At 52.8% G+C, this 27,992-nt stretch overlaps 1 protein-coding gene across 1 annotated transcript in view; it reads left to right on the top strand.

Moving 5' to 3' along the window:
- The window catches only part of COL22A1 (collagen type XXII alpha 1 chain), a gene marked incomplete at its 5' end in the record, with an annotated part of 228,133 nt that overhangs the window by 126,828 nt on the left and 73,313 nt on the right, over window positions 1-27,992 (top strand). Inside the window, 9 exons of the mRNA XM_080800193.1 lie at window positions 2,170-2,202; window positions 6,374-6,427; window positions 6,696-6,749; window positions 7,482-7,535; window positions 8,831-8,884; window positions 10,631-10,684; window positions 13,343-13,447; window positions 14,579-14,623; window positions 21,208-21,285. Of these exons, the coding sequence (XP_080656319.1) occupies window positions 2,170-2,202; window positions 6,374-6,427; window positions 6,696-6,749; window positions 7,482-7,535; window positions 8,831-8,884; window positions 10,631-10,684; window positions 13,343-13,447; window positions 14,579-14,623; window positions 21,208-21,285 (531 nt within the window). The remainder of the gene's footprint in view (window positions 1-2,169; window positions 2,203-6,373; window positions 6,428-6,695; window positions 6,750-7,481; window positions 7,536-8,830; window positions 8,885-10,630; window positions 10,685-13,342; window positions 13,448-14,578; window positions 14,624-21,207; window positions 21,286-27,992) is intronic.

Raw genomic sequence — 27,992 nt, forward strand, 5'->3', positions numbered from 1 at the left:
TGCCTTGTGTATTTCTAGTGAAGATGAACTGAGATCATAACAGGTACATAGTCCAGTTTCTGGTACGTGATAGCAAATTAAAAACAACTGCTCTATAAATAGGGGAGCATATTTTGGGTGGCTTTTTTTTTTTTTTTTCATTTTAATGCTGCTTCCCAGCCTTAATATTCTACGTTTTGATCAGTTGATTTCAGGGAAATTGAACACGTCTTCAGTGCAGGCCATGGTTGGGCAAGTCTGGAGGCCAGGAGTTGAGAGCCTGAACACCCAGAAATCCCATTTGCAGTGGGACAGAGAATATTAGTCTGTGGTTTTATGTACATTAAATCATTATTCCAGAGCTCGATCTCTTCCCCATATGCATGCTTATCGAAATGAGACTCAACCATTCCATAAGGGTGTCAGAAGAACCTTAGAATCAAATTCAGAGTCGGAACCATTCATGTAAAACTTTGCGTTATATCAGAAACAGCTAATGCTGCAAAGCATGCAGGGAAATGAGCGCAATTATTTAGTGTGAGGGCAAATCCGTAACACTGATTTGAGAAGTTCCTCAGCATTCACATATAAAGTATGTACCTATTAGCTTAGAAATTTCATTCCCAGGCATCTATCCCAGAGAAATATTTACACTGTGTGTATTTGAAAAAGTATGTACAAAGATATACGTTGTAGTTTTGTTGATAATGAAATATTATAGGCAACCTACATGACATAATCAGAGAATTAAGTAAACCACAGAATATCCATTCCGTGGGTTCCTAGTTGATAAAAATACACACATGTGCATATGCACACACACATACACAATGTATTTGGCCTCGGAAAGATACCAGTGCTCGTGGGAGATGCACAGAGGAACCAGCATGGCCTCCCGGGCCCACCCAGGTGGGGCGGTTCCCACCGCACATTCACTAGTGGTGGGAGTTTCGTTAAGCAGTTTACGTGCCTCTGATTTTCTTACACATGGTGCAGGGATTACAAATGATCTACATGTTCATTATTGTGAAAAACATGTGGGTTTCTCCATATAAATGAGGACGGATAACCATGTGCTTGCTGATGACATTTGTATAATTCTCGTGCAAATTCCTGTGTTTCTATACATTCAAAATTGCATGGAAATATATAGAAAAATTTACTAAACCGAGAGACAGTGGTTTCTTCTGGAGAAAAGACTAGTCTTGGGGGATAATATGGAAGGCAAGGTGTATTTGAAAAAGCTTGTTTTTGTCTATTTTTACTTCATCGTGGTTTTGGACTAGAACCCATGATGTCCTTTTGGCCATTCACTATTTTTTTGAGCACCTGCCGTGAGCCTGGCAATAGTGGGGTTTGGGAGCCCTGGAGCATCAGCCTAGTGGGGAAGACAGACCTAGTCCCCCGCTGGCGCTGGTACACATATGTGACAAAGTCTAGTGAATGCCAGCAGAGGAAAGAGTGGGGCACAGTCAGGGAGGATAATAAGGGGACCTAATTTATATTTGAGTGATGGAGGGGTGGGGGGTCTTCGTAGATATGATGTTGAAAAATGGCCTGAAGGATGGGCTCCAGTCAGCTAGATAAAGGGAGGAGGAGAGTACATTCCCGACCGGAGGAGCAGCAGATGCAAATGTCCTGTGGCCCAAGAAGCCTTGAAGCCTGTGACGCACTAACCATGGTGTGGACATGGGATGGGGTTGGAGGACCACACAGGGGCCGGCCCACGGTGCTCTACATGCCAGGATAAAGAGTTTTGCATATGTTGGCTCCCCCTGCCCGGAGCACGCCCCCTCCTCACATGCATCATTGCCAGCAGATGCTGGTGGTGGCAGCGGCTTCGGAGGGCCCGGGGTCCCAGGCTCTGACCACGTGCACAGCCTCTCCATATCAGCCCCCGGCACCCTGAGTGGTGGAGGTTTCTGCCCCCACTGTACCAATGAGGGAATAGAAGCTGACAGGTGATCACACAGGTTTTTTTTGGGGGGGGGGTTACCATCTACCCACAGCACTTTTCTGCACTGCCTCGACTGCCACTCAGGGACTGGAGAGCAGTCGGTGATGGTGTCTGTCCACGCTAACACTCACTCCAGGAAGCCCTGGGGCCCCGTCTCCCACTTGGTCCGTCTCTTAGAGGCAGGTTGTGACAGTCAAGTGACGCTTCTCTCATTTCTGTGGTTTCCTTTGCAGACGTCCTTTTTCACTCCACACCCGAGGATGCCAGTAAGTAGCTACGGCCCCTCGGGGCTGCAGGTGCCCCCCAGCCAGGCCTGCGATGCCCGTGTGCTCTGGGTCCTGACTTGGCCCCACCACGCGGGGCTGCCCGGCGGCTGCGCTTCCAGATTTGTCCTGGCAGCCGGGGTGGGGGCGGGCCTCGCAAGGACCTGGTTCCAGTGCCCAGCAGGGGGTGCAGCGACCTGGAGGACCCCTCCTCTGGCTGAGGGCCCCCTGTTTGGGGGAAGCTGGTTCTCCACTGCTCGAGGAGCTGGGGGTCTGGAGGCGAACGGGGCTGAGTGCGGGGGCAGGGGACTGAAGGATCCCTCAGGCATTACTGAGGATGTGGGCACTGAAGGGGACCCAGGGACTGATGTGGGACTGGGTCTAGGAGCGGCCATTCTGAGAGAGGATAGTGGAGACCCGGCCAGTGGAGGGAGCACTTGGGGCTTCTCATGAAGACTGACACTTGGTGGACAAGGAGCCTCACCCTCACTGCAACCACTAGGAAGTTTTTCTCCTGGGTTCGCGAAAGGTGCTCAGGAAAATAAGTGTCTCCAGGCTCTCCTCTTGCTCTCAGCAGCACTGAGACCAGGGGCACGTGCTGGCTTGTCCCTATTGCCCTCAGGACGGACGGGGTTTCCTGCTCCTGGGACGTGGCCTGCTGGTCCAGGCCACACAGCCGCTGAGAGCCCTCAGACGTCTGTTTCCGTAGCAGCTTTCTGCTTGTGCTCGGTGTTGACCAGATACACACGAGAAGCTGCAGCGAATCCTGTATCTGACAAGAAAAGTGGGCGCAGGGGGACTGAGCCAGCGGCTGAAATCCCGGCAGGAGGAGAAGCTCTTTGAACTTCTCAGGAGGAGAGATGGGGAGGAGGAGTGGTGGACAGGGTGTCACCGGGTGGCAGGGACTTCAGAAGTCGTTGGGAGTCTCCTGTGGGAGAGATGAGATTTGCGGGGCTCTTGGCTGTGTCCCCTACTCTCCGAGGATAAAAGACTCAAAGGCGCAGAGTCAGGAAAGCATCCCACATGGCAGGTGCCGGTCGGGCAGTGCTGAATGTCCCTGAGGCATACAGATGTGCCCCATTTCACGGATGATGCCTCGTGGGTTAGCGGGGCTAAGCGGGCTGCAGAGAACCTGCTTCGGAGCTAGGAACCGAGGTGGGGTTGTCCCCTGTAAGGCCGTGCCTGGCCAGAGCGGCTGTCCCCACCGGCGACTCACACTCAGCTTGCCCAGGTCGCGGCGGCGCACGTCACACTACCCCACATGGCGTCCCTCCCCTCGGTCCTCTGGGTCTCCCTCCCTCGGGCCCACTCGGAGCCCCTCCAACTGGAGACCAGCCTTCAGGGCCAGCCTCTACTTAAAGGAATTGCTCTGTTAAAGGTGATTTCCAAGGTGTTCCGCCTGGAAGACTCATGAAGGGGAGTCAGGGGTCTGCCAGACCCCCGCCTTGTCCCCCAGTGGGGTCACTCCCTGCAGGGCCTGAGACTTCTGGAAACCAGGAAGCCACGTCAGGTTGCAAAGCGAGGAAATTGTGTCTTATGGGGGAAAAAAAAAAAAAAGACTCATTGTGGATTATTACATGCATCTCTCAGGACTGGCCTCGTCGCCATGGTAACTGAATTTTTACTGATGGTTTTGAAAAGTGTTGTTTGACATCCCCGTGCTCTCCTGAAGCCTGCTACTTTGAGTCCCTGCACAGGGGGCAAGTGGCAAAGTTTGGGGCATAACGAAGCAAGGAAATAATCGGAGGAGGAGGGCTGGAAGTAAAAGCCCACCTCCCTCTACCTGGAGACGGAGAGGTCTGTGGGGCTGGCCGGGACCACGCCTGGGGAGGCCTTGAGTCAGTGTGCAGGTCTGGAGGGGGATCAAGTCCTTCCCTGGAGGAAGGAGGGACAGGCAGCCTGGGGCTGGGGGAAATTGCTGCTAAGGACTCAAGAGGGTCTTTGTAACTGGTGGTGGTGGGGTGTTGCTAGCAGGTGGTGCAAGACCAGCTATCTGGGGAAGGGTCTGGGGTAGCCTTACTCTGCCCCCTTAGCATGCAAAGGAATCTTCAGGACACCAACGAGGGCTGAGTTTGCTGGGATGACCCTGAGCGCAGGCAGGGTGTTGATGTGGCTGACCTCCCCAGCTGGGGGAGTCAGAAGAGAAGCCAGTCACACCCAGGCACTCAGTGATTATGGATGAACACCTACTGTGTGCTCCTGGAGTGAGGACCCTGCCTCCCCACTGACTCCCAGGGCTGGAAATGGCTGGAACACCTTGCCTCTGGGCCCCCAGTGGCCCCTTCCCTGGCCTGGCCTGACTACTCCTGGGTCCTGAGCCTGTCTTCCGACCACCTGCAGTCCGTCCGTGCCCCCCTCCCCCGCCCCGTGCATCATCAAGATAATCCCGTTAGCCCTTTTGTCTTTATGGGTTGTATGGCCAGTGACTGGAAGACCAAAGTGTTTGGAAAACCCCCACCATGGGGCCTTTCCTGGGAGGAAAACCTGCCGGGAGAAAGGTGGTGCTGACCTTGGTGGATAGAGCAGGAGTGTGATCTGAGCTGGTTTGCAATGACGTCTCCGGAGGAGGGAGTGAGGTCACACCCGTGTCGGTGCCGCAGAGCACTTCACAGAGGAGTCTCAGGGAGGCTTGGCCACAGCTCCCCGAGGGTAGACCATGCAGGTTGCATGCCACACGATGCAGAGAGAGAGAACCAGCCCCGCCCCCCAGATGCTAACTGGGGGATCTACCCGTCCCTCGGCAGAGGAGGGCAGATGGGAACCTCTGGGGCAAGGCCTCCAAGCATGTCTGCCTGTGCACAGGGAGAGAAAGCAGCCAGTCTGCCGGCATCTCCTGCCACAAGCCTGCCCCAGGCTCCCGAGCGCACATGGTAGAGTCGGCCTTCTAGAGCTTCCAGGGCCCTCTTCAGTCCTCCTGCTCGGAAGCCTTTGCTTTCAGACCCCCTGCCTGTGCAGGCCTCCCTTCTCCACTCCAGGCAGTGTTCATCCCATCTGTTCCGGGACCTTCCTGCAGGCGGGGAGCCCGGGGTCTCCCTAAGCAGCCCGCGGCGCGCTCGGACCGCTCTAGGCCCTGCCCCTATAGAAGGATGCATGCACAGCCCTTCTGACGCAACAGGCTTGGTGGTTACTCTGCTCTCCCCAGAGAGCTCCACGGACCACCCCTCATCCCAGTGTCCCCTTGGGGCTCATCTCTGCCGCCCCTCCTCTTTGTCCCTGAATCCTCACGCTGTGTGCAAGAGGGAGCACCTGTCCAGCTTGCCAGTATGGTCACAGAGGACACGAAGGCTACATAGGTCGTCCAGCATTATAGAGCCGGCACCTGGAGAACCAGAATTCTAAGCCAGGTCCTGTGGATCTAGACCTGAGGCTGTTTTCACCATGGCCCACTGTCTCCACTCCTCTCCCATGATGGCCCTTCAGCTCTGGAAAGAGGCCTGAGCCGTCCAGGTCTGCCCCTGATGGAGCCTCCTATCTGCCCACCTTCTCCCGTCACTTGTGAAGAGCAGGGTGAGGCTCTCTTGTCCTTTTACCCTCCCGGAAGCTGTGTTGGGAGCCGTGGATGTGACACCACCAGATCTAGAGAATGACCTGTCTGTCTCCTCCCCCGTCAGATGACTCTGGGCAGCCCCCAACATGGCGCCCCTTTGCCTGCCTGTAGCAAAAGTTGGACATGCCATTCTGGCCATTAAGAGCGCAGCGTTCGGTCCCACCCGTCATGTCCCCCCAGCAAAGCTTCTTCCCCAGCTTCTCCATCAAGACAGGGAAGGGGAAGGGCTCGGGGTCTGAGAAAAGTCTCTCCCCTCAACGTTCCTTCCATCATCATTCATTGATGATCTGCGCTTGCAGGGCTCGGGGCTGGAGGGGGGTGGAAGTCCAGCCTGAACCCTACAAGGAAGGGTGTGGGCCGGGTCTGCGAGGACAAGGGCACTGCCATGCGAGTCCCCGAGTCTGGGGTCCACTTTCCTGCAGAAGCGATTCTTGGTCTTAGATTTGGAGGATGAGTGAGAATCCTCAGAATCCGAGGGCGGTCCTAGGGGAGCGGACCCCCCCACAGAGGGAGTAGCCTTTGCTAATGGGTCCGGGTGCAGACAAAGGGTGGGGGTGGGGCAGGGGGGTGGATCTGTGGGCCGGGCAGGGCTGGGCGCGTCTGCTGTACTCCGTGCTTCTCCAACAGGGAGAACAGGGGCCGAAAGGAGAGAAGGGTGATCCTGGCGTGCCTGGGCAACCGGTGAGTGTCCTGTGGCCCACACCCTGTGCCCCTCAGCCTGTGCACTGGTCACAGGGCGTCCGAGGGCCCTGTGGGGGCAGGTCTGAACTGTACCGTCTACCTGCAGGCTCCCCGCTAGCTGAATGCAGTCCTTCCCTCCTCCCTCAGGGCTCCGAGGATGTCCTCACTGTGGATCCCAAATCAAACCTGTTGCACATGTCCTTGCCCCACCCCCCCTCTACTAAGAGCAGGGAGATGACCTAGTTCCTTGACGGTTGTTGCATTGCAGGGACCCCAGGGCCGTCCTGGAGAACTGGGGCCTCAGGGACCCACTGGAGCACCGGTAAGAAACCCTTTCTCCACCTGTGGGCTCCGAGATGCGGGAATCCCCGCCAGCCACCGCCTCCTCCCACCCCCCATGGCCTGCTCCCCGCTCCACTGGTCCGCTTGCCTGGCATTTGGGGGCTTCCCGCCAGGGGACACTGCCACGGGGGCTGTGCGCCCAGTGCCCCAGGGCTGAAGGCACTCACAAGGCACCCCCAAAACGCAGCCCTGGGGATGGGTGCTGCCTCTGGACCCCTGGACGGGGAAGGGACGTTAGGGCATGGGATGGTTCAGATGCAGGAAACCCCTCCCTCCCAGCTCTGATCTGCAGCTCTGGTGTAAGGGACAGTGTGGTTTAGCATTTTGATTTTGTTGTCATTTTTCACTGCTTGGGCTTCTTAGAAACGGCCTCCCTCAGGCACGTTCTCTGAGAGGTCCCTTTGGAGTGACCTGTGGGGGCTCCGACCCCAGGGGGCCCCGGCTGTCTCTGTGCACCTGGGCCATCCTGTCCTGTGAGCCCTGTTTATATCATAAAGTGTCAGTGCTGACACCTACCCCCCGGGGGCAGTGGGGACGGGACAAGCCGAGCCCCACAGGCAGGGGCTGTGGTTTCCCTGTGCTTCGGACTCTGCTCCTGTCCTGCGGTTTGCATCTCCCGACTCTGACGAGCAGGCCGTCCCCGAGATGGCCTGCATGGGGACAACGACAACTTCCCCGGGATGTCTCACCTCCCCCTTTGTGTCCCGGGCAGGGCACCAAGGGACAAGAAGGCCCACGTGGGGCACCGGGAGCAGCTGGAAACCCTGTGAGTCCTCGCACCACCCCCCCACCCCCACGGAGGGAGGCTGTGCTGGGCACGTGCCCCCGGGCTCGCAGCTCTGGGCTGACGGGAGGGAGGGGTGGAGACGTTGGCCAGGGCTGAGCGCCCCTGGAGCAGTGAGGACCAGGAGAGACGCCCCGGGCTCTGCAGAATTCTCAGCATTTCACAGCTTTGTCCATGTGCCCAGCCCATAAACGGAGTCTCCTTCCACACGTGCAGGGGCCATGCCCACGGGGACACACGAACACGTACTCATACCTACTCATATTCTAAAACCAGCGTGCACACGTACTGTGATGCCCATGCCCTGTCGAAACTCCCAGCACACAGGTGCCGCTAGGGACACGGGCAGACAGGTGCCTTCACACACATGCCTTTGAGCTCTCCGCTGCTGTGCCTTGCCTCCCGTGGGGCCAGAATATTTGTGGGGTGGGCCCTGGACCCCTGGGGCTGATGGAGTGTTGTGTCACGTGGGGCCGCAGAGCTCAGACTCCCGTGTGGAATGAAGCCACCTCCACCCGGACTCTCCATGAAGCCTGGTGGTGGTTAGAGGGACAAGCAGACACAGGCGGCAGCCATGCTCCTGGGACGGTAGGTTAGAGGTCCCTGGCTGTAGGGGGCTTGTACGCCCAGGCCATCTGTGCCTATGAGCGAATGGGAATGGGGTCAGCCAGGGGCGGTGGCCGACCTGGATGTCACAGAGCAGGGACAGAAGGCAGGCTCCTCCGGCTAGCAGAGCCTGGCTGGAGGGCAGCCTACAGGGCAATGAAGCCAAGTGCAGGCTCGGAGGCCTGGAGAAGCACGAGCAACCTCCAGTCCTTGCAGAGTTGCCTGCTTCCCATCTGCATGGTGTTGACCCGCACGCCTCCTCCTGGGGAATCTTCGTTAACCATCAGTGTTAGTTCAAGTCCACTTCCTCCGGAAGCATTCCCTGATTCACCTGTCAAAGTCAACACACACGGGCGTGCACACACTCACATGCACATAAGTGCACGTGCACACACCACCTCTGCCCCCTCCGTGCCTTGATCTTAAGGAACCTCTGAGAGCCCTTCTGCCCTCCGGTCTCCCTCGTCTGTGCCAGAGTCCCACTCACGGGAGGTTTGGCTGGCTGGGCACTGCTGCACACACATGGGAAGGGGTTCCTCTTGCCGTGGAGGGAGCATCGGGTCAGAAGCAGCAAGTTACGGTGAACTGGGGAGAAGGCAGGTTTGGAGAGACGCTCGGGGACTGTTTGTCATCGATACATCGGGACTTTCTAAACTTCTGCTTCTGAATAGGGCAGTCCTGGACCTGTGGGCCCACCTGGTGCCAGCGGCCCCCCAGGAAGTGCGGTGAGTCGTGGGGGTGGGGCACTAGCACAGCTTGGGAATCCGCAGCAACCACCCCCCCCCCGCCCTCCTGTAAAATGTTTATTCTCCTCCCTGCAGCCGGCAGGCCGGGGAGGGGGGCAGGCACAGGCATCCCTGCTCCCACTTACAGATGGAGAAATGGGCGTCCCAGACAAGGTCACCTAGAAAGTTCACCAGCCCCAGGCTCGAGGTCGCTCCTCAGACCTCCAAGTGAGAACAAAAACCGTGAGAACTGCAGGAAACCGCAGGAGGCCTGTCGACGTCAGCGAGGTTGCCGTCAGCCTCAGAGCCTGCCTTTCGAAGAGACAGGACAAAGCCAAAGGAGTCACGGGTCCTGACCCTTAGGGTCCCTCAGTACCGATCAGGGCTGGCCGCAGGCTCATGCTGAGAACCCTGCAGGATCCTCCCTGGATCTCAGCTTTTCACTCTCAAAAGGGAAAGAGCGGCCATGCCTGATGGCTGCTGACGGCCACCGACATACCCTGGGCCCCCCTCCCCCGGGAGTCCTTACCCACGGGGCCCCAGGCACCGATGGCGGGCTAGCCCTGAGACGCACGGTCGACACTGATCTCAGCTTTAACATTCTGCGGTAAAACGCCCGGTGCCACTCAGTCCCGGGGCAGCAGAGAGTGCGTCTTCCTGAAGTGGACCGAGGCCCGTCCTGCGGGGTCCTCAGCCCACAAGAATCACACAGCCGTCTGGAGGACACACATGGGCCATTTCCACATGGCCGCACCTGTTCTTTTTTTTTTTTTTTTAATATTTTATTTATTTATTTGAGAGAGAGAGCATGAGAGGGGAGAGGGTCAGAGGAAGAAGCAGACTCCCCGTGGAGCTGGGAGCCTAATGCGGGACTCAATCCCGAGACTACAGGAAAATGACCTGACCGAAGGCAGTTGCGTAACCAACTGAGCCACCCAGGTGCCCCTGCACCTGTTGTAAGCACTCTGCAAGTGTTGATTCATGGACGCCCCTGGACCCTGGGAGATGGTTCTTCTCACTGCTTCTGTTCTACCCAAGAGGAAACGCAGACACAGGGAGACTGAGTCATGTCCTTGGTGGTCGCCAGAGGTGGTGCTGGAACATGGCCTTTGTCACGTCTCTCTCCCTGCTTCGGGGTGCCTGCCAACCCTGCTTTCCCTGGCCAGAGGGTCTTCTCTGGCTTTCAGAGACCGTATCGTCCAGCCATAGGGCACAGGGTGATGGGCCTGAGCCTGAGCTGATGGCTGTGTGAACCCCTGGTTCCTTCCCTAGGGGGCCCTGGAGGGCACATCCTGCACTAGCTCAGAGAGCACCCGCCGGACGGGCTCTGGCTGCACCCATGTGGACGGTCTGCCGTCCTCCCCTTTCTCCTTGCTTTGTTTCCCTCCTGGGGTGTCCCTGGACCACTTGCACTTAAGCCTGGGCTCCAAGTCAAGCCCCAGGTGATGTCAAGGTCACCCTCATCCTTCCTCATGTCCAGTGGAGGCCAGTGCCTGCCCCCTGAGAACCAGAGCCCGGGGGAGGGCAGACCTGTAGGCAGCGCAGGCTTGGTGCAGGGGCGAGTGAGCAGGTGGGGAGGGGCCATATGGGGAGGCGGGGAGGAGAGGGACAAACCTGGGGAATTAAGTCAGGGATGGGGAGCCCATAGGGACAGACGTTAGCCTTGGCTATGAGGGTGTATGCTCACCCTTGTCTGGGGGCCATGGGCCATCTCGAACTTTACCATGAGCATAACCTGTTTTTCAGGGCTCCCCTGGTATCAGAGGGCCCCCTGGGAAAGACGGGGAGCGTGGAGAGAAGGTAAGACGTGGCTGTCAGCACGTGACATCTGTTCTCAGCTTCTTGAGAAACCATGGAGGCGAAAGCCGAGCCACTTAGGTCTGGGTTCGGGCACTGGGGGCCGAGGGAGCTTTCTAGGTAGAGGAGAGAGAAGGCCGTGCAGCTGCCTCTCCCAACAGGCCCGAGTCAGACAGATCCCTAGGGAACAGATGGGGGCCCGAGGGGGCTCTGGGGGAGAGCATGACTTGCCCCACCTCTCATAGCAGGGCCTGACCCCACACCCCACTTTCTCTCAATGCGGTACACAAGCGTATCCGTCCCACACCTGTGTGTGTACACTGAAGCCTTCCCAAGTTTGAGAAAGAGTTTCATTTATTAGAAGGAAGAGAGTCCTGGTGTCCCCAGAGACACCAACACCCCAGAGTCAAAAGAGGAAGGTCCCCAGCCTTTTGAAAGCGTGTTTCAGCTGCATTTTACAAAGTATCTCTGGGGTTTATTGATAAGGGCCTGCTGCTGGCCTCCAGTGGGTAGAACCCGGGATTCTGCCAACAATCCCACACTCACAGGACAGCGACCCCCCCACCACAATCCCCGCAAACGTCAGTGTGCCAGTGTAGAGACGCCTGCCGTCTGCGCTCTGGGACTTTCTCGTCTGTAACACGAGGACATGATGACATGTCGGTGACAGGTTGTGCAAAACTGACCCATCAGAGGGCTCAGCACAGGGCCGGGGAGGAGATCCGCTGCCCCATGCCCCTGCCACTCCCTGTGAGCAGTGTCCCGTCTGGTATGTCCTCTGCCTGGCCGACGGTCCGCAGTGGCCCCTTTAAGTGCCAGTGCCTCAGCGTCCAGATAGGAATCCTTTCAAGTCCACTTTAGCCGGAACCTTTTAGAGGAGAGATCATTTTGTCCTTTCTATTTTGGCAGAATTTAACAAGAATAGATGGTCCATTTGCATTTCGGCAGGGAGGCTGGATTTTAAAATACATGTCTCAGAGAAAAATGGTTCAGCATGGAGGAAGACGACCAGCCAACCTCTAGGACATATCTTGAGGGATTTTTGGAGTGCTGGTCGACGATAAGCCCAATAATAACCCTTATGCGGTGCAGGTGCTAATTTTTGTTTTGAAAGAAGATAATGCCATCGTAGATTACAGTAATAAGAGCAGAGCAGCCAGATGAAGCCAGGGGAAAAAATAACCCCGGCTCATCTGCTCTGCCTGGATTAAACTGCATCTGACGATTGCGCTCTATTCTGGACACCCAGTAAGTAGGGCACTGACGACCTTAGAAGGGGGTGACAGAGATGCTGGAGGTCCCGTGGAGAGCAAGAGGCAATCAGGGAGCTGTGGGCTCATCCACCGCTAGAGGGAGCCAGACACCTCTCCTTTGCTCACAGGCGCCAGGGCAGAGCTCAGACCCAGGGCTGCTTTGGGAGGGGCACCCGGGGTGCTCTGCAAACTGGTCAGAAGCCCAGCTGCCAGGACACGCTCGTTCTGTCCCTCACGGTGTTGGGTGGCTGGCCTGAGGCTCTGGGAAGCCTATCCTGCCCTAGGCCTCCAGAGAAGGGCCCTTGCTTGGCAACCCTTCTCCTCACAGCACCCTCTCTCCAGCAAGGAATGTCTGCGGGCATTTAGGCCTCAGCTCAGCCCCCGGGAGCCTTGCCCAGAAGGAGGAACCCCTGTGGTTCCTCCCAAGCCCCAAAGCCAGGGCTGCCACAGGGAGCTCTAGACTTTGTGGTCCAAATGGTGAGCATGTGCTGAGACCAGGCTCCAAGCCCAGCTCCCTCCCTCCCCAGGTCCTAAAAGCTCTTTCCCTACTTCAGAGCCCTGAGCTGTGTTCCTGTTGCTGGAGGCCCACACTGGGAAGAGGGGTTAGATTCTGTCCACGGAGCTCCAAGGCGGAGTGTCACATGTCTGGAAGATTCCAGAAAGGGTACTCTTGGCCGAATGTAAAGAAACGGTGTGTAACAGGGCTGCCTGATAAAGGAATGAGGCCTAGCAAGGTGGTGAGCTCTCTGCTCTTGGAGGAATTCCAGCAGAAATGGGAGGGCCTCCCACAAGGCATGTACCTGATGCTTTCCTGCCCTGGGCAGACAACTGGACTATAACGCACTGATGTCCTGTCCATTCCCAAGTTCCGCCTTGTATCAGCTTGCCAAGTCTGCTGTGACAAATATCACCAATGGTGTGGCTCAAACACCAGAAAGGCACTGCCCGACCATTCTCACCACATCGGGGAGTCCTCAACCCAAGTGTCAGCTGGACTGCTTCCTCCTGGGGGCCATAAGGGAAGCAGCCCTTCCAGAACCCTTTCTCGGTTTATTGATGGCTGCCCCCTGCACTGTGTCTTCACACTGTCTTCCCTTTGTGCTTGCCTGTGTCCCAAATCTCCCCTTCTTACAAGGACACTGGTCATATTGGATCAACGGCCACCGTCCTCCATATGACCTCAGCCTCACAACAAGTTTCACCTACAAAGATCTTGTTTCTCAATGGAGGTGTGGGGGATTAGGACTTCAGCACCCACGTTTGGGGGGACCCAGTCCAACTTATTATATACATCATGTAGAATAGACTATTGCCAGAAGCCTACCATTCCCCTACAGGCTGGGTAACCATTAAGAAGCTTGCCTTCTGCATGTCACTGGTCCTGGAAACTGTCCCCTTTTCTTTCCAGGGTGCAGCAGGTGAAGAAGGGCGTTCAGGACCAGCTGGTCCCAGGGGTGATCCTGGTGCTCCTGGCCTCCCTGGGACACCTGGACAGGGAAAGGATGGAGAGCCGGTGAGTGTCTAGTCCAGAGGTTTCTGTGTCCATTCGACCAGGCTAGAAGTAGAAAAGGAAAGGAAAGTGGTTGGGGGGGGGGGTGAGGGAGAGAGAGAGACTGACTGGTCTCGCAAGTATTAAGTGAGAGAAAAAGCATAAGTCCATAGAATGTGGCACTCAGTGAGCGTTTAATACATTAACTATGGTTATCAGGCACTCAGCACCATACCTTTACTCTCACAACTGCCCTGGGAAGTGAGTATTTTTTTAGTCTCTTCAGGTGACTATAACAAAATACCATAAATTAGTGTCTCTAAACAACAGGAACTTAGTTCTCACAGTTGTGGAGGCTGAAGTCCAAGTTCAGGGTGTCTACGTGGTCAGGTTCAGGGGAAGGCCCCATTTGGGGTTACAGAATGCCCACTTCCCAGTGTCCTCCCGTGATGGAAGGGTGAGGGGTCTTTCTTACAAGGACAGGAATCCCATTCACAAAAGCCTCACCTCCTAATACCTTCCCTTGGGCCTTAGGATTTAACATATGAATTTGGGAGGGAAACAAGAATTCAGACCAAGGTGGTATTATCAACCCCATATTATTGGTGAGGAATATGAGGTTCACTTGCCAAAATCATAGTACTTGGCTGTGAACCCACAAGGGACTGGACCCTCCCTTCCTTCACTCTGGGTTTCAGCCAATATATCCAAATGCAGAATTGTGATTTTTTTTAAAAATCTGGCCACGTGTTTGCATCAAGCAAAACCCTTCAGCCTAAAGTTGGAGACTCTCCTCATTGGTTCCCTCAGGTCTTGATATCATGGGAAATGGGAAAGAGACCGGACTTTGGAATCCATGAGCTCACCTTTGAAGACTGGCCCTCCGGTACTTTCGGGAACCTGTAGAGGAACACCTTCAGTGGGAAAGCAAGCTAAGAGGGGCCAGGATTTGCTCAGGGTTACACAGAGGCTGTAGGCGGCTGAGGCAGAATTCACCACAGGAGACTTGTAGCTCAAAAACTCTGCTTTCCTTCGTAAACAACAGCCCCCAGTGAGACCCTCGTCTCCCTCGGGCGCACACAGCTTGGCTGGTGGTGGATGGGTAAATGCTCGTTCATGGTCTCACGGTTGTCCTTGCATCCGTCATCTCCCCAGGGGCTTCGTGGGCCACCTGGATTACCTGGGCCGCTAGGAATCAAGGTGAGTGTGTATCCAGGCAAATCGCGATGTCATGTCATGGGTTGCCCTGGCAAAGGGACGGGCCCAGTTTCATTGTGAAGCACGTCTGCCACCTCAGTCCACTTCCCCATTCCGCAGTTGATCACATCCCACTTAACTAAAGACGCTAGGGCTCCTGACACTGGTGATACTGAAATCCTTGCCATACAGTTGGTGCCTAATAAATGCTTGCTGGTAAATGAAGTTGCAGAAGACACTGGTCTTCAACTGGCAGAGCAATAGATCTAGGCAGTTTTGTGTTTTTAGTCTAATCGTGGTAACAGATGATCCCCAAATTTTAGACGCTTCACACACTAAACCTTTTCATGTCATTCCCAGTAAGCCTACTGGCAGTCATGATGGGTGGGGAGCTCGGATCCACACAGCCATTCAGAGACCCACAATCCTTGGTCCAGTGACTATCCCGCCATGTAGGACCTGAGTCTGCTCTGAGTCCTTGGTGTACAATGGAAAATGAGGGAAAGACAGTGGACAGACTCTCTGGGCCAGACCTGGAAGTGGTAATTCATTTCCCCCAACCTCATGACACTGACAGCAGGGGAAGCTGGGTTTGTGGGCAAGCTGTGTGCCTGGGGTAAAAGCGGGAAGCTTTGGTAAATATCAGTCATCTCGTCCTCAATTCACTTAAAAAAGAAAAAAATAAATAAATAAAAAAAGAAAGAAAAGAAAAGCTGACTTGGCCCAGGAGGGACTGTTCTTTTTTTTAATTTTTTTTAGATTAAAAAAAAATTACTCATTTGAGAGAGAGAATGCATGAAAAGGGGGGAGGGTCAGAGGGAGAGGGAGAAGCAGACTCCCCGCTGAGCAGGGAGCTTGACATGGGGCTGGATCCTAGGACCCTGGGATCATGACCTGAGCCAAAAGCAGATGCTTAACTGACTGAGCCACCCAGGAGCCCCCAGGAGGGACTGTTCTTAGGAGAGCTTTCGCGAGTGACCAGGGACACTTCCCTGAAGTTTTCTTTATACTGAGTCGTTCTCTCATTGACTCATTTATGCTCTGATCACCTGCGAGGGCATTTATGATTGCGTCTGCTGCCCATCCACTAGGCTGCCCTGTGTCAGCTCTTACAGTGGGCCATGGGCCAACAGTGATATATGTGACATGTTCCCAGCCCTCCCACAGCTCAGGGATCAGAGGGAAAAGCAGATAAACGAGTAGGCAGACACAGGCAGGTGCTGGGGTAGAGGGAAGCTTGATGCACAAGAAAGCTTGGAGAACCCTCCCCAGCCCAGCTGGGGCATATAAAATTGTCCCATATGCCCATATGTCCCATTTGACCATGGAAGGCTTCTTGGAGAAGGTGATGTTTGTCCTGATTCTAAAGTGTATGCAATTGGAAGGGGAAGGAGTGAGGAAGGAGCTTCCCACAGGGGTCCTACCCGGGGAGGGGATGCTGAGGCAGGAAGTGGACTGTGCTCTGAGATGAGCATGTACTGTGGTCGCACCCACGTCCCACGAACTGTGATTTGATCAACTCCGATGCTTGAACTTAAGCATGTGTCAGTCCATCAATGATCTACATTGGAATGCTTCTGTATTTTTTTGTTTTAATTTAATACACATATTCAAAATCACATTCAAATGTTGTATCATTACATTACTTTTGCCTACTTGCGTGTATTTATGAAAACATATTTTAAAAATTCTTCTTGTCTGTCTTCAGTGCCCTTGCCTGCCACCCCCGAGGCACTTGCTGAGTCAGCACTTTCCAGCGGCGCATTCCCACCCCTCCCAGCTGCGCTAGTCAGGATATGGCGTGTCTGCAAACCATAGATGCTGCTATTACAGGACGCTTTATCCCAAACCCTGGTCCGCATCCACTTAATAGTAGGAATGTTTACCCTTTTTATGCTAGAGCTATATCTTTGGGATCCCAACAACATAGCCACAGAGGGTGTTGGTTTTTAAAATTGTATGTAAAAGGCTCATTGACAATAAGAGCCGGAATGAGAAGTTTGAGGCCTCAGGAGTGCTGGCTGCTTCTACAGTGAAATTCTGTGCTTCCAGGTTTCCCTCTGTTCGGGCAGCTGGCCTCTGTAAGCCTCCTAGGCTTGCGCTGATTGAGGTCATGGTGACTCACGTGACTCCCTGGTAGTGATTTTGTCGTTCACGGTCACAATCCAAAGAAACAGGAGTGTTTCAGAGAGATCTGAGTAAATATATGGCAACTTCCTATTTTCTGGGGAAAAAAAAAACAAAAAAAACAAACCTCAGAAACAACTCGTCTTGAATTCAGTGGCATATAAAATTGTCCCATATGCCTGGAGCAGTGGGCCCAGTGGAGAGGAACAGGAGGCAGAATCCAGACTCTAGAGGACCTTGTGGCTCCGTTGCCAGCCCGAGGCTGGTCTCTGAGGCCCCCTGTGAGGCAGTGAGCCCGACGTGTCATCAGCAGTTCTCCTGTGCTCTCTCTTTCCTCCCCAACAGGGAGCCTCCAGCCTCTTAGAAGAAAGGAAGACAAGGGCACCAGAAATGCTTTAAGATGCCCTTTCCCTGTGAAAACTATTTATGAGTTCAGTAAATTCAACTCCCAGGCAGAGTTTGGGGTGAAAATCAGTGATATAATACAAATAAAAATAGTTGCCTAACTCATGGTGTCCTAGGTCCACGCTTAATAAATATTAGTGGTCCTTATGACGAGATCACCCTGCGGAGTCAGCTTTAGGGTTACAGCGTGACGATGGGGATCTAGAGAGCCCTTATCCACCCCTGCAAGCATGGTGGAGGCAGGAGTGAAGTGAGCCTCAACCTGGGGCCCAACTGACCAACTAGTGTCAACTTCAGGTGACCCAGGGGTGGTTAGTCATGCTGTCCTTTGGCCAAATATTTCCTCTTATTTAGTATGTGAGGCATAGAAACAGATAACCCATTCCAGTGTTGACACCGTATACATTTGTAATTTAGAATGTGGTTTAGAAGTAAAGATGTCCATAGTTAATTGGGATTGGGAAGGTAAGTTTGAATTCAAGGAGGTCTTTAGTTGAGGAATGGGCTGCTCTTGAGCTGGAAGGAGGGAGGGATGGAGAGAAACCAGAGAGCCTGTGGAGCCCGCCCCCTGCGGGTGCTGTCCACGGTGCTGAAGGGAATCCGCTGGGATAGGAAGGTTTTCATTGGCAACCCCCACTTCCTAATTACTCACAACTGCACGAAGATTCTTAAAGACACCTTTCCTTTTCTTGCATGGCACCTGTTTCCAGCAAAATGAACAGTCTCTGCCTTCATGCAGAATGGGGTTAGGATCCCAGCTCAGCGACCTGCAGAAGAGATGACTTGAAGCAAGGGGTTTCACCTGTCTGAGACCCTCTGTCCTTTTCTGTTTAAATGAGCAAAGCATATTTAACTCCCGAAGGGCTCCTGGGGAAAGAAATGATAGTCTCCTTCCATGACCCACGCTTACTCACCTTTCTTCCCTGGACGCTGTGGGACTGGCCCAGAATGTCTTACAGCCAAAATATTTTCTAGACTTGGTATCACAGATTCTAGCTTAGGGGCCCATTTCTTTTTTTATCTTGAGCCTAATCAGAGCATTAAGGTCTTCTTCTCTTTTCTTGAGGCTCTTTGCTGAAAATCTCAACCCATTAAGCTGTGAAGTGTTGTTGCTCTGGGGAAATGTTAGCATCGCAATGGGCCATAAGCACAGGAAGGGAGCCAGGTCTGTCCACCTTGCAGGAAAGACCAAGCAGAGACTCAGATTCCAGGCTGCGCTGAGTGTTCCCTCCTGGCTCTCTCCTGCCTCCTCTTCCGTAAAAAGTTGATTTCCCTTCAAACACAGAATTTATTTAAATAAATAAAGCTTGTACAAAGTGTGTTGATAATGTACCCAATATAGGGTCTGACTTATTCTAGGTACTTGAAAAATACTTGTTGAATTAATGGATAAGTGAATGAGTGGATGGTTCCCAGTTTTAAGATTCTTCCATTGAAGTCAGATGCTCAGACAGATAAAATGGGAGAACAAGGTGTTAAGATTAATGAAGATCTACACAAATATCTAGAGGAGAACAGGGAGCAATACAGGCAGAGGTGGGGTAATGAAAGTTGAATGATTGAGGGGGTCTTCTTTGATGGGTTGGTGTTTGGGATGTTAGACCATGGACGGTTGACATGGTCTAGTTTGTGGTAGTTAGCATTTGCTGGTGTGCATGAGGCAGCCTTGGGAGGAAGAGGGGGGCCCAGCTAAAACAGAAAGTGATAAGAAATCTATATTAAATATTTTTAAAACACCAAAGGGTATGGATTCATCTGGCATTTATGTGTGTTTGGTTTGTTTTCTCTCTTCTAATTCCATTAATAAAGTGATAATAATATACTTGTAATACTCCATGTTAAATAGCGTCTTCCCTTTGAAGTGAGTCTTCATAAGATCCCTGACGGTTTGGTAGAATGTTCTCTTTCATTCTCATTGGTGAAAGTCTTTAGGAGCAGAGAGGTTATGGGACTTGCCCAGGGTTACAGGGTCAGGTGGACATTGTCCTAAAAAGGGACCCTGACTGCCTTTTTGGAATCTTCCCACATTTCCCTCTCACTAGTGTAGTGTGCGTGCGACTGGCACCGTGAGGAACATGTTCGTCCTCTGTTCGTTACACTTTTCTCTGTATTTGTCTTATTTCTAGACTTCCTGCCTTCCCCGCCTTCCCCCCGCATACAAATTAGATTTCCTAGCAGCCCCAAGCATCTTGTACTTCGCAGAATGAGCCACAGCCCATTTTCCTAAAGAAACACAATGTACCAGCTGGGGCTTCAGAGAGAATTTCAGGAGAGGCCTATGTACAGAGGCAGGGGGGAGGCGGAGGGCTGCCCCAGCTCCCAGGAAGCATGGTCACAGTGGGCCTGGAAGGATAACGGCCCGCGATGGTGTGACGAGAGAGAGATTTGGGGTCTGGTTGATCTCTTTTGTGACACCGTCCCAAGCCCCGTCCTTCCCACTTCCCATGAACGTGATTTCTCTTCAGAACTCAGCACGGAGTGTTGGAAATGGGCATCTTTTGGTCCAGCCGCCCTTATCGCTGCTAGAAAGATAGAAACAGCAAGCATTGGTTGAGCAAGTACGTGACTTAGGTGCTCATCCAGGCCAGAGTCCTCCTGCGGGAACACGAATCATCTTAGAAACATTACTTTTCTTAAAGGCCCAGATGTTAAGTTTTCTGATTGAAATGATGGTTAGCGGGTAAGCTGATGATTAATGAGATGTTTTTCATGCTTGGAAACCTAAGCCTTAATAAGCAAACTGTTGCCTAGCAATGCCAATTTCCACCTGAGATCAGATTGCTGTGCGTGTCTCACTGGTTCTTCACAGCAACCTTCTGAAACTCTTTTCATTTGTCGCGGGCATTAACTCATCCCAGGGATATTAAATAGCTGGAACAAGATCAGCCACCGATTCACATGAGGCTTGGCTGAGTTCAGCTGACCTCATACAGGTGCGCCGTCTCTCACACAGAGCTGACGTGGGTTCTGGTCCCTGTGTGTTGTGGGCTGGGTTTACTTTGGAATTAGAAAGGTAGTAGTTTGCACACTGCAGGTGTAACATTGACTGTGGTGTGTGGGCCAGCGTCCTAATCAAACTCTTTCACATTGATGCATCAGAAACGTGTAAGCATCCACACACAGCCGGGTCAATGACGGTTATCCATAGTCCACATCAGATCCTAGTGAGTTAGGACAAGCCCTTGTTTTTGGAGATTGAGGATTTTGAAATTGTGGATGAAAGGGTATGATCCCGTCTCAACTTCCTTCTACAGAAAATGGCAAACATTCCTCCCTTGTACTCTTCCCATCAAAGTCCAGAATGACAGGTGCAGGAGAACGGCCACAGCCACAATGGCTAACTAACAGGTAGAGCCGGGCCAGGCTGTGTCAGGATGGCACACAGAGCACACATCCTTGTTTTATGAACACACCACCTCTGACCTGGCTGCCATTGTGGCTACCCACCTTTGTAAATGAAGAAACTACAGCTCGGGGAACTGGTCACTTTCTTGAGTCAACTGTGAATAGGTGTTGAAGACAGGACTGAGACCCACACTCTCTGAACCCCTGTGCTCGAAGGGAATGGTTATGGCTCAGTCATTCTTACCTCTCCCAACCCCTGGAGAAGTGGCTAGGGAAATATAGGTACTTGGCAAATTATTGGTAAATTATTGGTGATTTGGGACCTGATCTGAAATACAGGTATGTAGTCAAATCTGGGGTGAGGTCAGGATGGGGGCATGATGAGGTCTGGAGAAAGCTCAGCAAAATTTAGAACTGTGGTCACATGGGAGGTGCCGTCTTGTTATAACCACATTTGGAGGCATCATCAAGGTTGGGGCCTGGTAAGCTTTGGAAGGTTCATGATGAGCATTGGTGGCTGTGCACATGCGGGTGGCCTGGGTGGGTGATGGGCTGCCTGGGGGTCATGGGGGGACATGCGGAGTTCACGTGACAGGAGAGACCCTGACAGATGATGCAGTCAGGATGGTGGGAGGGGGCATAATTCCTTTTGTGGGCTGGCTCTCTCCTGCCCAGAACTGACTTCATAATCTTATTTTTCTTCTCTCTAGGGGGACCGAGGGGCACCCGGGATCCCTGGCTCTCCTGGCAACCGTGGCGACCCAGGCATCGGGGTGGCTGGCCCTCCTGTGAGTTTTTATTCTTCCAGAACTTCCTCCTCTCCCTAGAGCCACATGGTCACTCCCTGCTGGCTCTCTGGGCCTGCCTGCAAGGACTCTAACTGAGGAGTGTGTCCCTGGTCCTTGAGTCAGTCGGGGGGTATAAACCTGTCCACTGGCTTTGTTCTAGAACTCGGTGTACTTCGAATGGGAATAAGGCTTTTGAGGGGACCAAGACTTGTCTGATTGAAAGAGGAAAGCACAAAACTCTTTAAATTTAAAAAAGAAAAACATAACTCACTGGGAAAACTTTTGCAAATCTGTGGTATAGCCAGTGAAACCGAATTGTCTGGGGAAGGGGTGTGATGTGGGAGAGATAACGTGTTTTCGTGTATTTAGGCCAAATGGAGTCCACTACCCCTCTGCCTCCAGTTAGGATCAGGTGAGGACATAAATAGAATCAAGGAAGGTCTTAATATAGTCCCTAAAATTAAATTCGTGATGTGGTCCTCCCGTTGGTAGTGTGATGAACGGGTCACGCCAGTCTGACCGACGTGAGTCTGCAGACTTCTTAGAGGTGGCGATTTCGGGGGTTATAAGAGATTGCAAGGACCAGGGGTGCCTGGGACCCCACCCAAGTTGAAGATAGATATTATTTTCAACCAGCCTCCACCTGAATATCTCTAGAAATAGAAGACATACTCCTTTCAAAGCCAGTACATCTGTCTTTGAAATTTAGACACTTATTTCCATAGAGAAGAGACATTTATTGGGAATTTTTCTCATCAAGAACCGGAATATGGTCTTCTGTGTCTTCTATCCATTGCTTCTGATTCTTCCCTTTGTACCACAAAAAAGCACACCTCCTGCTCTCTTTTACTGAATTACAGCCTTCAGAATTTAAGGCTTGTTCTCAATCCTGGTGACTTATCTTCTGATTTGGTCTGTCTTTTGCTGAAGACACACAATACGTTAATAATGAACCTTAAAATTGTATTGACTTTTTTCTTTTCTTTTCTTTCTTTCTTCCTTTCTTTCTTTTTAAGAGAGAGAAAGAACAGGGGGAGGGGCAAAGGGAGAGAAAGAGAGAGAATCCTAAGCAGGCTCCACACCCAGCATAGAGCCCAACCCAGGGCTTAATCCCAGGACCCTGAGACCATGACCTGAGCCTAAATCAAGAGTTGGCCAGTTAACCAACTGAAACATCCAGGCACCCCTCTGGGATCTCCCTTGTAAAGACACTAATTGTAGTCATGAGGGCTCTACTCCCATTACCTCGTCACCTCTGGAAGGTCCCATTTCCAAATACCATCACAAGGGGGCTTGGGGTTCAATATGAGAGTCTGGGGGAGATGCAAACATTCCGTCTGTAGCACTGTCTTACTATTATTTAAAAGAAGCTCAAATACCCAGTCCTTTTCTAATGCTATTACTAAGCCTCATAATATCCCCGCTACTCGGATTAGCATTGCTTAACCCAGAAGTGCGTTCTAACTCTGCCCCATTCGGGGTGAACCCAGTGTGAACCAGAGCAGCACATGGCCCCAGTCTCGGCTTGGTTTTGCCTTCAAGAAATGCAGACCATAGTAAAAAACAATTAAAGGAACACCTCTCTTCATTTGTCTCTCAGATACTTTGAAGGGGAAATGTGGATTCTTCCCCATAATATCACTTGTCAAGCAGAAACCTCCTTTCCTTCCCTCTGTGGTCCTCTGCCCTGCCCCTATCTTGCCTCATTCGCTCCCCACCAGAAGTGACCGCCTCCCTTCTATCACACCCCTAGCAGTGGGACACCTGTCTTCCCAAATGTCCCCAGAAACCATGGTTGGAACAGATGTATGGAATCCTCCTGGGAATGTCTAGAGTGACTTTGTTTTTCTTAAAAGAAATTCTCAGGGAGCACAACCCCCCCCCAAATGATTATATCAACTTTGTCTTCAGCTATTTTTTTCAGTCTTTTGGTAGCTGGAAGGAACACTGTGGCCAAAGATTGCTGTGAAGAAACATAGTAGTTCAGACTCCTTCCCAGGGGGAGAATTTTGCTGAAATTCTCCTTATCCCACTCTCCCGAATCTGCCGGAGTGAGGATTCTGCTTCCTGCAGGAATGACCCCTAGACTAGAAAACTTTCTGCAAGGGAAGCTGTGAGCTGTTTGTAGGCCCCATTGTCACTCAGTAGGTCTCTGTAGGTCCCGGTCTGCTCTCTAAGGACTCATGGTGTCAAGCCCTGAATCAGAAAGCCAGTGGGCAGAGGTGGATGCTCTCCATCCCCCCTCCAGGTTCTGAGCTGCCTGAAATCACCATGAAATATGTTCGTGCCTAAGTGATTCCACCTGAAAAGTAATTGGCTGGCTGCACCCCAGGAGCTGTAAATCAGCCTGGTATTGTCTTTCCTCCACTTCAACTTATTATGAGCTTCTGTGGTGGACACAACCTTACGGAGTTTTCATAAATCTTGTCTTTGGCCTTTTGCCTAGACTTCTGTTGGCCCAGGATTCTGCACAGAGGATGCAGGGGTGCCCTGAGAGTCAGAGGAGGGGAGGAAGGAGTGATGCCAGGGATGTGGGTCTGCCGGGGATACCACGGTCCCTTCACAGGAACGTGGCCATGAGTGGTGTGTGTCTGGCCGGGAGCCAGGTGTAGAAGCATGGACACCCCACTCACCACCTCCTGGAGTCCTCTGAAAGTTGCCAAACCACCAGCTGAAGGCTGGATTCTGCAGAAGCCTCTCTTGAGAACAGGGTCCAAGGCCCGGGAGTTTATTTGGGAAATGCTCCAGAAATCACCACTTAGGGCATTGCGTTGTGGGGAAAGGAGGGGAAGCAAGGGAGGGCGTGTTCATGAGCAGGCTTCCACAGTAGACAACTAGGGCTCCCCTCCACAAACAGCCTGGGAGGTGTGGGCACACGGTGGAGCTGTGGTCTGACAGGGGGGCGAGGCAGGGGTGTTTGTGTGCCCATTCCTATTGGCCAGTGGGTGAAGGCTGCTCGTTTGCGGGGGGGGGGGGCGACTCCCAGGAGCTCCCTGCCTGCCCTGCCCTTGGGCCAAGGGTGGTCCTGTGGCAACGGAAAGCCCAGGATGTTGCCAGGTTCCTGTGTGTTCAGGGCATTTAGAGACGGGCGCTGACTGTGTCTCCTACATCACTGTTTTCCCGGGAAACAGTCTGAACTTCACAAGGCGGAGTGACTTGGCCAATGTCACATAGCTAGTCCAGGGCAGGATGCACATCGCTTCCCACATCCTCCCAAGCCAGTTCTCTTCGTCTGTGGCTTCGGCAGCCTGAGCAGGATTATTCATTTCCATTAAGGATGGATCGGCTTAGAAGTTGCTCCTCACATCCTTCCTCCCGGAGGGTGATGCTCCGGGGCCTTCGGCATCCAGGAGCAGTGCCGACCCCCTGGAAGGGAGCCCTGGCTTTCCCTGCCAACCTGTGCGCCTTCACTGGACAGGGGCGCAGATGGGGAAGCAGTGGCTGGGAGTGTTGGCCTCTTACTTCAAGGCATTAACAAAAAATCCCTTTAATCTCCAGGTTGTTTGTGATCTGCTTTAGCCAGGTGTTAAACGCTTAGAAATGATCCAGCCTAGGCCTGAGGGCAGATCAAATTGCCATGAACCTCACTGAATCCGGGAGCTCAAGGCCAGCCAGGGTGGGATTCCCACCGACAGCGGGGCTCCCCGACACTCGGACCTTCCGGTTCTATGAGCTTCTTCATGGGTCGAGTACCAACAATTTCTGCAGCCGCAACTGGGGTGTTGGGAGGTGACAACACGGTAATATCGGTAATAACATCTGGCGCCCTGCCTTGGATCTTTGGATCCCGCCTTTCCTTCCCCTGCCTGGGCTCTCTCGTCCTGATGCCTCCCTTGGAGTAGGCAGAGACACACATCGGACAGGACTGGCTCACTGTTAGGTTGACAGCCTGACGGAAGAAGGAAGCGTGGAGCTGATTATGTGCAATAAAGTGTGTCAGGATCTTTACAGAGGTGTTTTTTGACCTCCCCATCCTGGAGGGAATAATTAGAGACGAAAGCTGCTGGAAGGTAAAGCGTCCCACCGGTATGCCGGGCGGCCTGCGGGGGGCAGCAGCGAGCAGGGCGTCCACACCAGGCGGGTCCCTTTCTCCTTTTCAGGTTACAAATGAGATAGAGAGGGGGACGCCACTTGCCTGAAGTGACACTTGGGATGTGACAGAGCTAGGGTTGCCCCCCCCCCCATTCTGACAGGCTCTTGGCGGGGCAGAGATAGTGATGAGTTCATGCTCAGGAGTCTTTTCCGGAGACAGCCTCTTCCCAAGTCTGGAATTTGTTGATTTAATTGTTTAACACATCGCGCTGTCCCGTGTTTCCTGTACATCCGTAATTGTGCCTAGAGCCTTGATCGGATTCCGGCTTGATGTCGCTGGCAAGACTTCACAGGGAGTGTGTGCTTCCTTTAGGAGGCACTGGGATCTGGTGGTCTCTTTCCTTGTGATGTTCACACCCTTTGATGTCCGATGCTTAGATCAATTAGCACATCAAGGTTTGCAAATTGGTGCCTTTCTTGTCCAACCAGTTCTTTTTTATCTATCTGCTGGAATACTTCCGGAGGCAGGGGAGGTCCCTCAGTTACAGTAGACATACCCAGTGGTACAATTCATGTGGGAGGCAGGATAGGGACGGATGTTCCAGTCTTTCCCTTCAATTATTGTCACATAATGGCTCGATTCCCTTGCATCTCACGAAGATGGTTAACTCAGTCTTTTGTTTTTCATCAGCAATTTTGAACTTCTGGATTCAAGCCCATTTGATGTGTTTCCTTGTAGTCTGGTTGTGTTTCCCTTTGACGTGCAAATTGTCTCGGCTGATGCCAGTAGGGGCTTATCCCATTGACCCTGAGTGCCTTTGACACAGCCTAGAAATCTTTGATAGTGTCCTTGCTCTCTGGAAAGACGTGGTGCGCTAGATTTGTGTACCTGTCTTGTCCCGATCTGCAAGCAGTCATTTCTCCACGGAGCTCTGTTTCCTTCTGGTGGAAAATGGTATCAGAGGCCAAGATCCGTGCATTGGGGTGAAGTCGCTCTTGAGCAAACATTTGAGAGAGCATAATTTCGGAAAAGAGGGTATGGTTGGTGCTGACTTGTTTAGACTTCAGACTTAGAAATGCCATTGTACAATCTCTCCTCCTCAACACTTTGATATTTCTTTTTTTTTTTTAAGATTATGTGTTTATTTGCTTGAGAGAGAGGAGAGAGCATGAGTGGGGAAGTAGGGGGAGGAGCAGAGGGAGAGGGAGGGGCAGACTCCCTGCTGAGCAGGGAGCCCGATACAGGGGCTCCATCCCAGGGCCCCGAGATCATGACCTGAGCCCAAAACAGTTGCTTCACTGACTGAGCCTCCCAGGTGCCCCAACACTTTGATATTTGTTAAACGTGTACTGACAGAATAGTTGTGGGGATGAGCCAGGCACTGAGATGCCTGGCTCTCTCCCTAGAACATCTTTTTGACTTCCCGTCACTCAAGGTAAGGTGGCCGTCTAGCTTTGTACTCCATTTGAGGAGACAGAAGCGCAGAGAGACCAAACGACTCCCTCGAGGTCCAGCAGCTAACACCTGATAAGGTTGAGGTTTGACATGAACACCTTTTTGACAACAGAATCCATCTTCCATATGTGGATTTTATAGTAGATGATGTAAGGCCGGGCTCTGGAGCTCAGTCGAATGACCGAGTTAAGTGCTTGAGGTCATGATCATGGCGTGATCATGGCGTTCCATCTGGAACCAAGGGCGCCTTTGAAGTGACCTTGCAGCGTTCCCCTTGCCCGTCATCAGTTGTCCTTAGGTCCTTTGCTTGAGGCATGAGTGTGGTCTCAACGGGGAGCGGCTTTGAAAGGAGCAAACCTTGGATGCGTGTATACTGTTGACTTTCACCTGGGTGGAGCCCCTGAGGAGTAATGCTGGGTCAAATAGATCCCAGATGGAAGTGGGTCTCTAGTCTTCCCTGACTCGTTGCCTGACTCACCTGCTTGCCCTCAGGGCTCTGGAGACTTCCCCTCCTTTCTTCAGGTGCTCAGCTGTGCACTTAAAATGTGGCTGCCTCAGTTTTATCAGTCCGTCCTGAGACGTATCTAGTAGGTGGGCTTTTCGGTGACCTGGCTTTAGTTATACTGCCAGAAACCGGTACGTTTGTGTGAGCTCTTTCTTCCTCTTGGGAACGTCTAGGGCAGTTCTCCTGGGCTCTGCTGCAGGGAGACGCAGGGTATGCTCCACTGAGCAGGAGGTGGGCTAACTCCACTGTCGAGTGACTCCTGGGGTGGCTGGGGCAGGTCCTGGTCTCCTCTGACCTCACTCTGGTCATCAGTGAAAATGAAGGGTGCTGATACCCGATTCCCAAGTTCTCATGCTCTGAAATGTGAATTCTGATGGAGTGCCATTTCCGGTGCTCTGTGGTGTCCTGGCTGCCACGGGGTACTGGACTGGATGCTGAAGACAGTGCTGAGCAAAGGGCCTACTGCCCACCTGACCACACACATGTGGTCATTCAGTGGGACAGGACAGACAGCTGAGAAGGGATGACAGTCTTAGGCACTGCGTCCTGGGTGGGGTGCATGGAGGGGTTAGGGGACCATTTCTAACGAGTATCCTGGGAGGAGCCAGGGAAGGCTTTCAAAACTGGAGACATCTCAGCTGAAAACCAAAGTGTGACAAGAATGTGTCCAGGCAGAAGGGGAGAATCATCCATGCAGAAGTACAGCATAGGGCA

The sequence above is a fragment of the Martes martes genome (genome assembly GCF_963455335.1).
Source record: "Martes martes genome assembly, chromosome: 4".
Classification (NCBI taxonomy): domain Eukaryota; kingdom Metazoa; phylum Chordata; class Mammalia; order Carnivora; family Mustelidae; genus Martes; species Martes martes.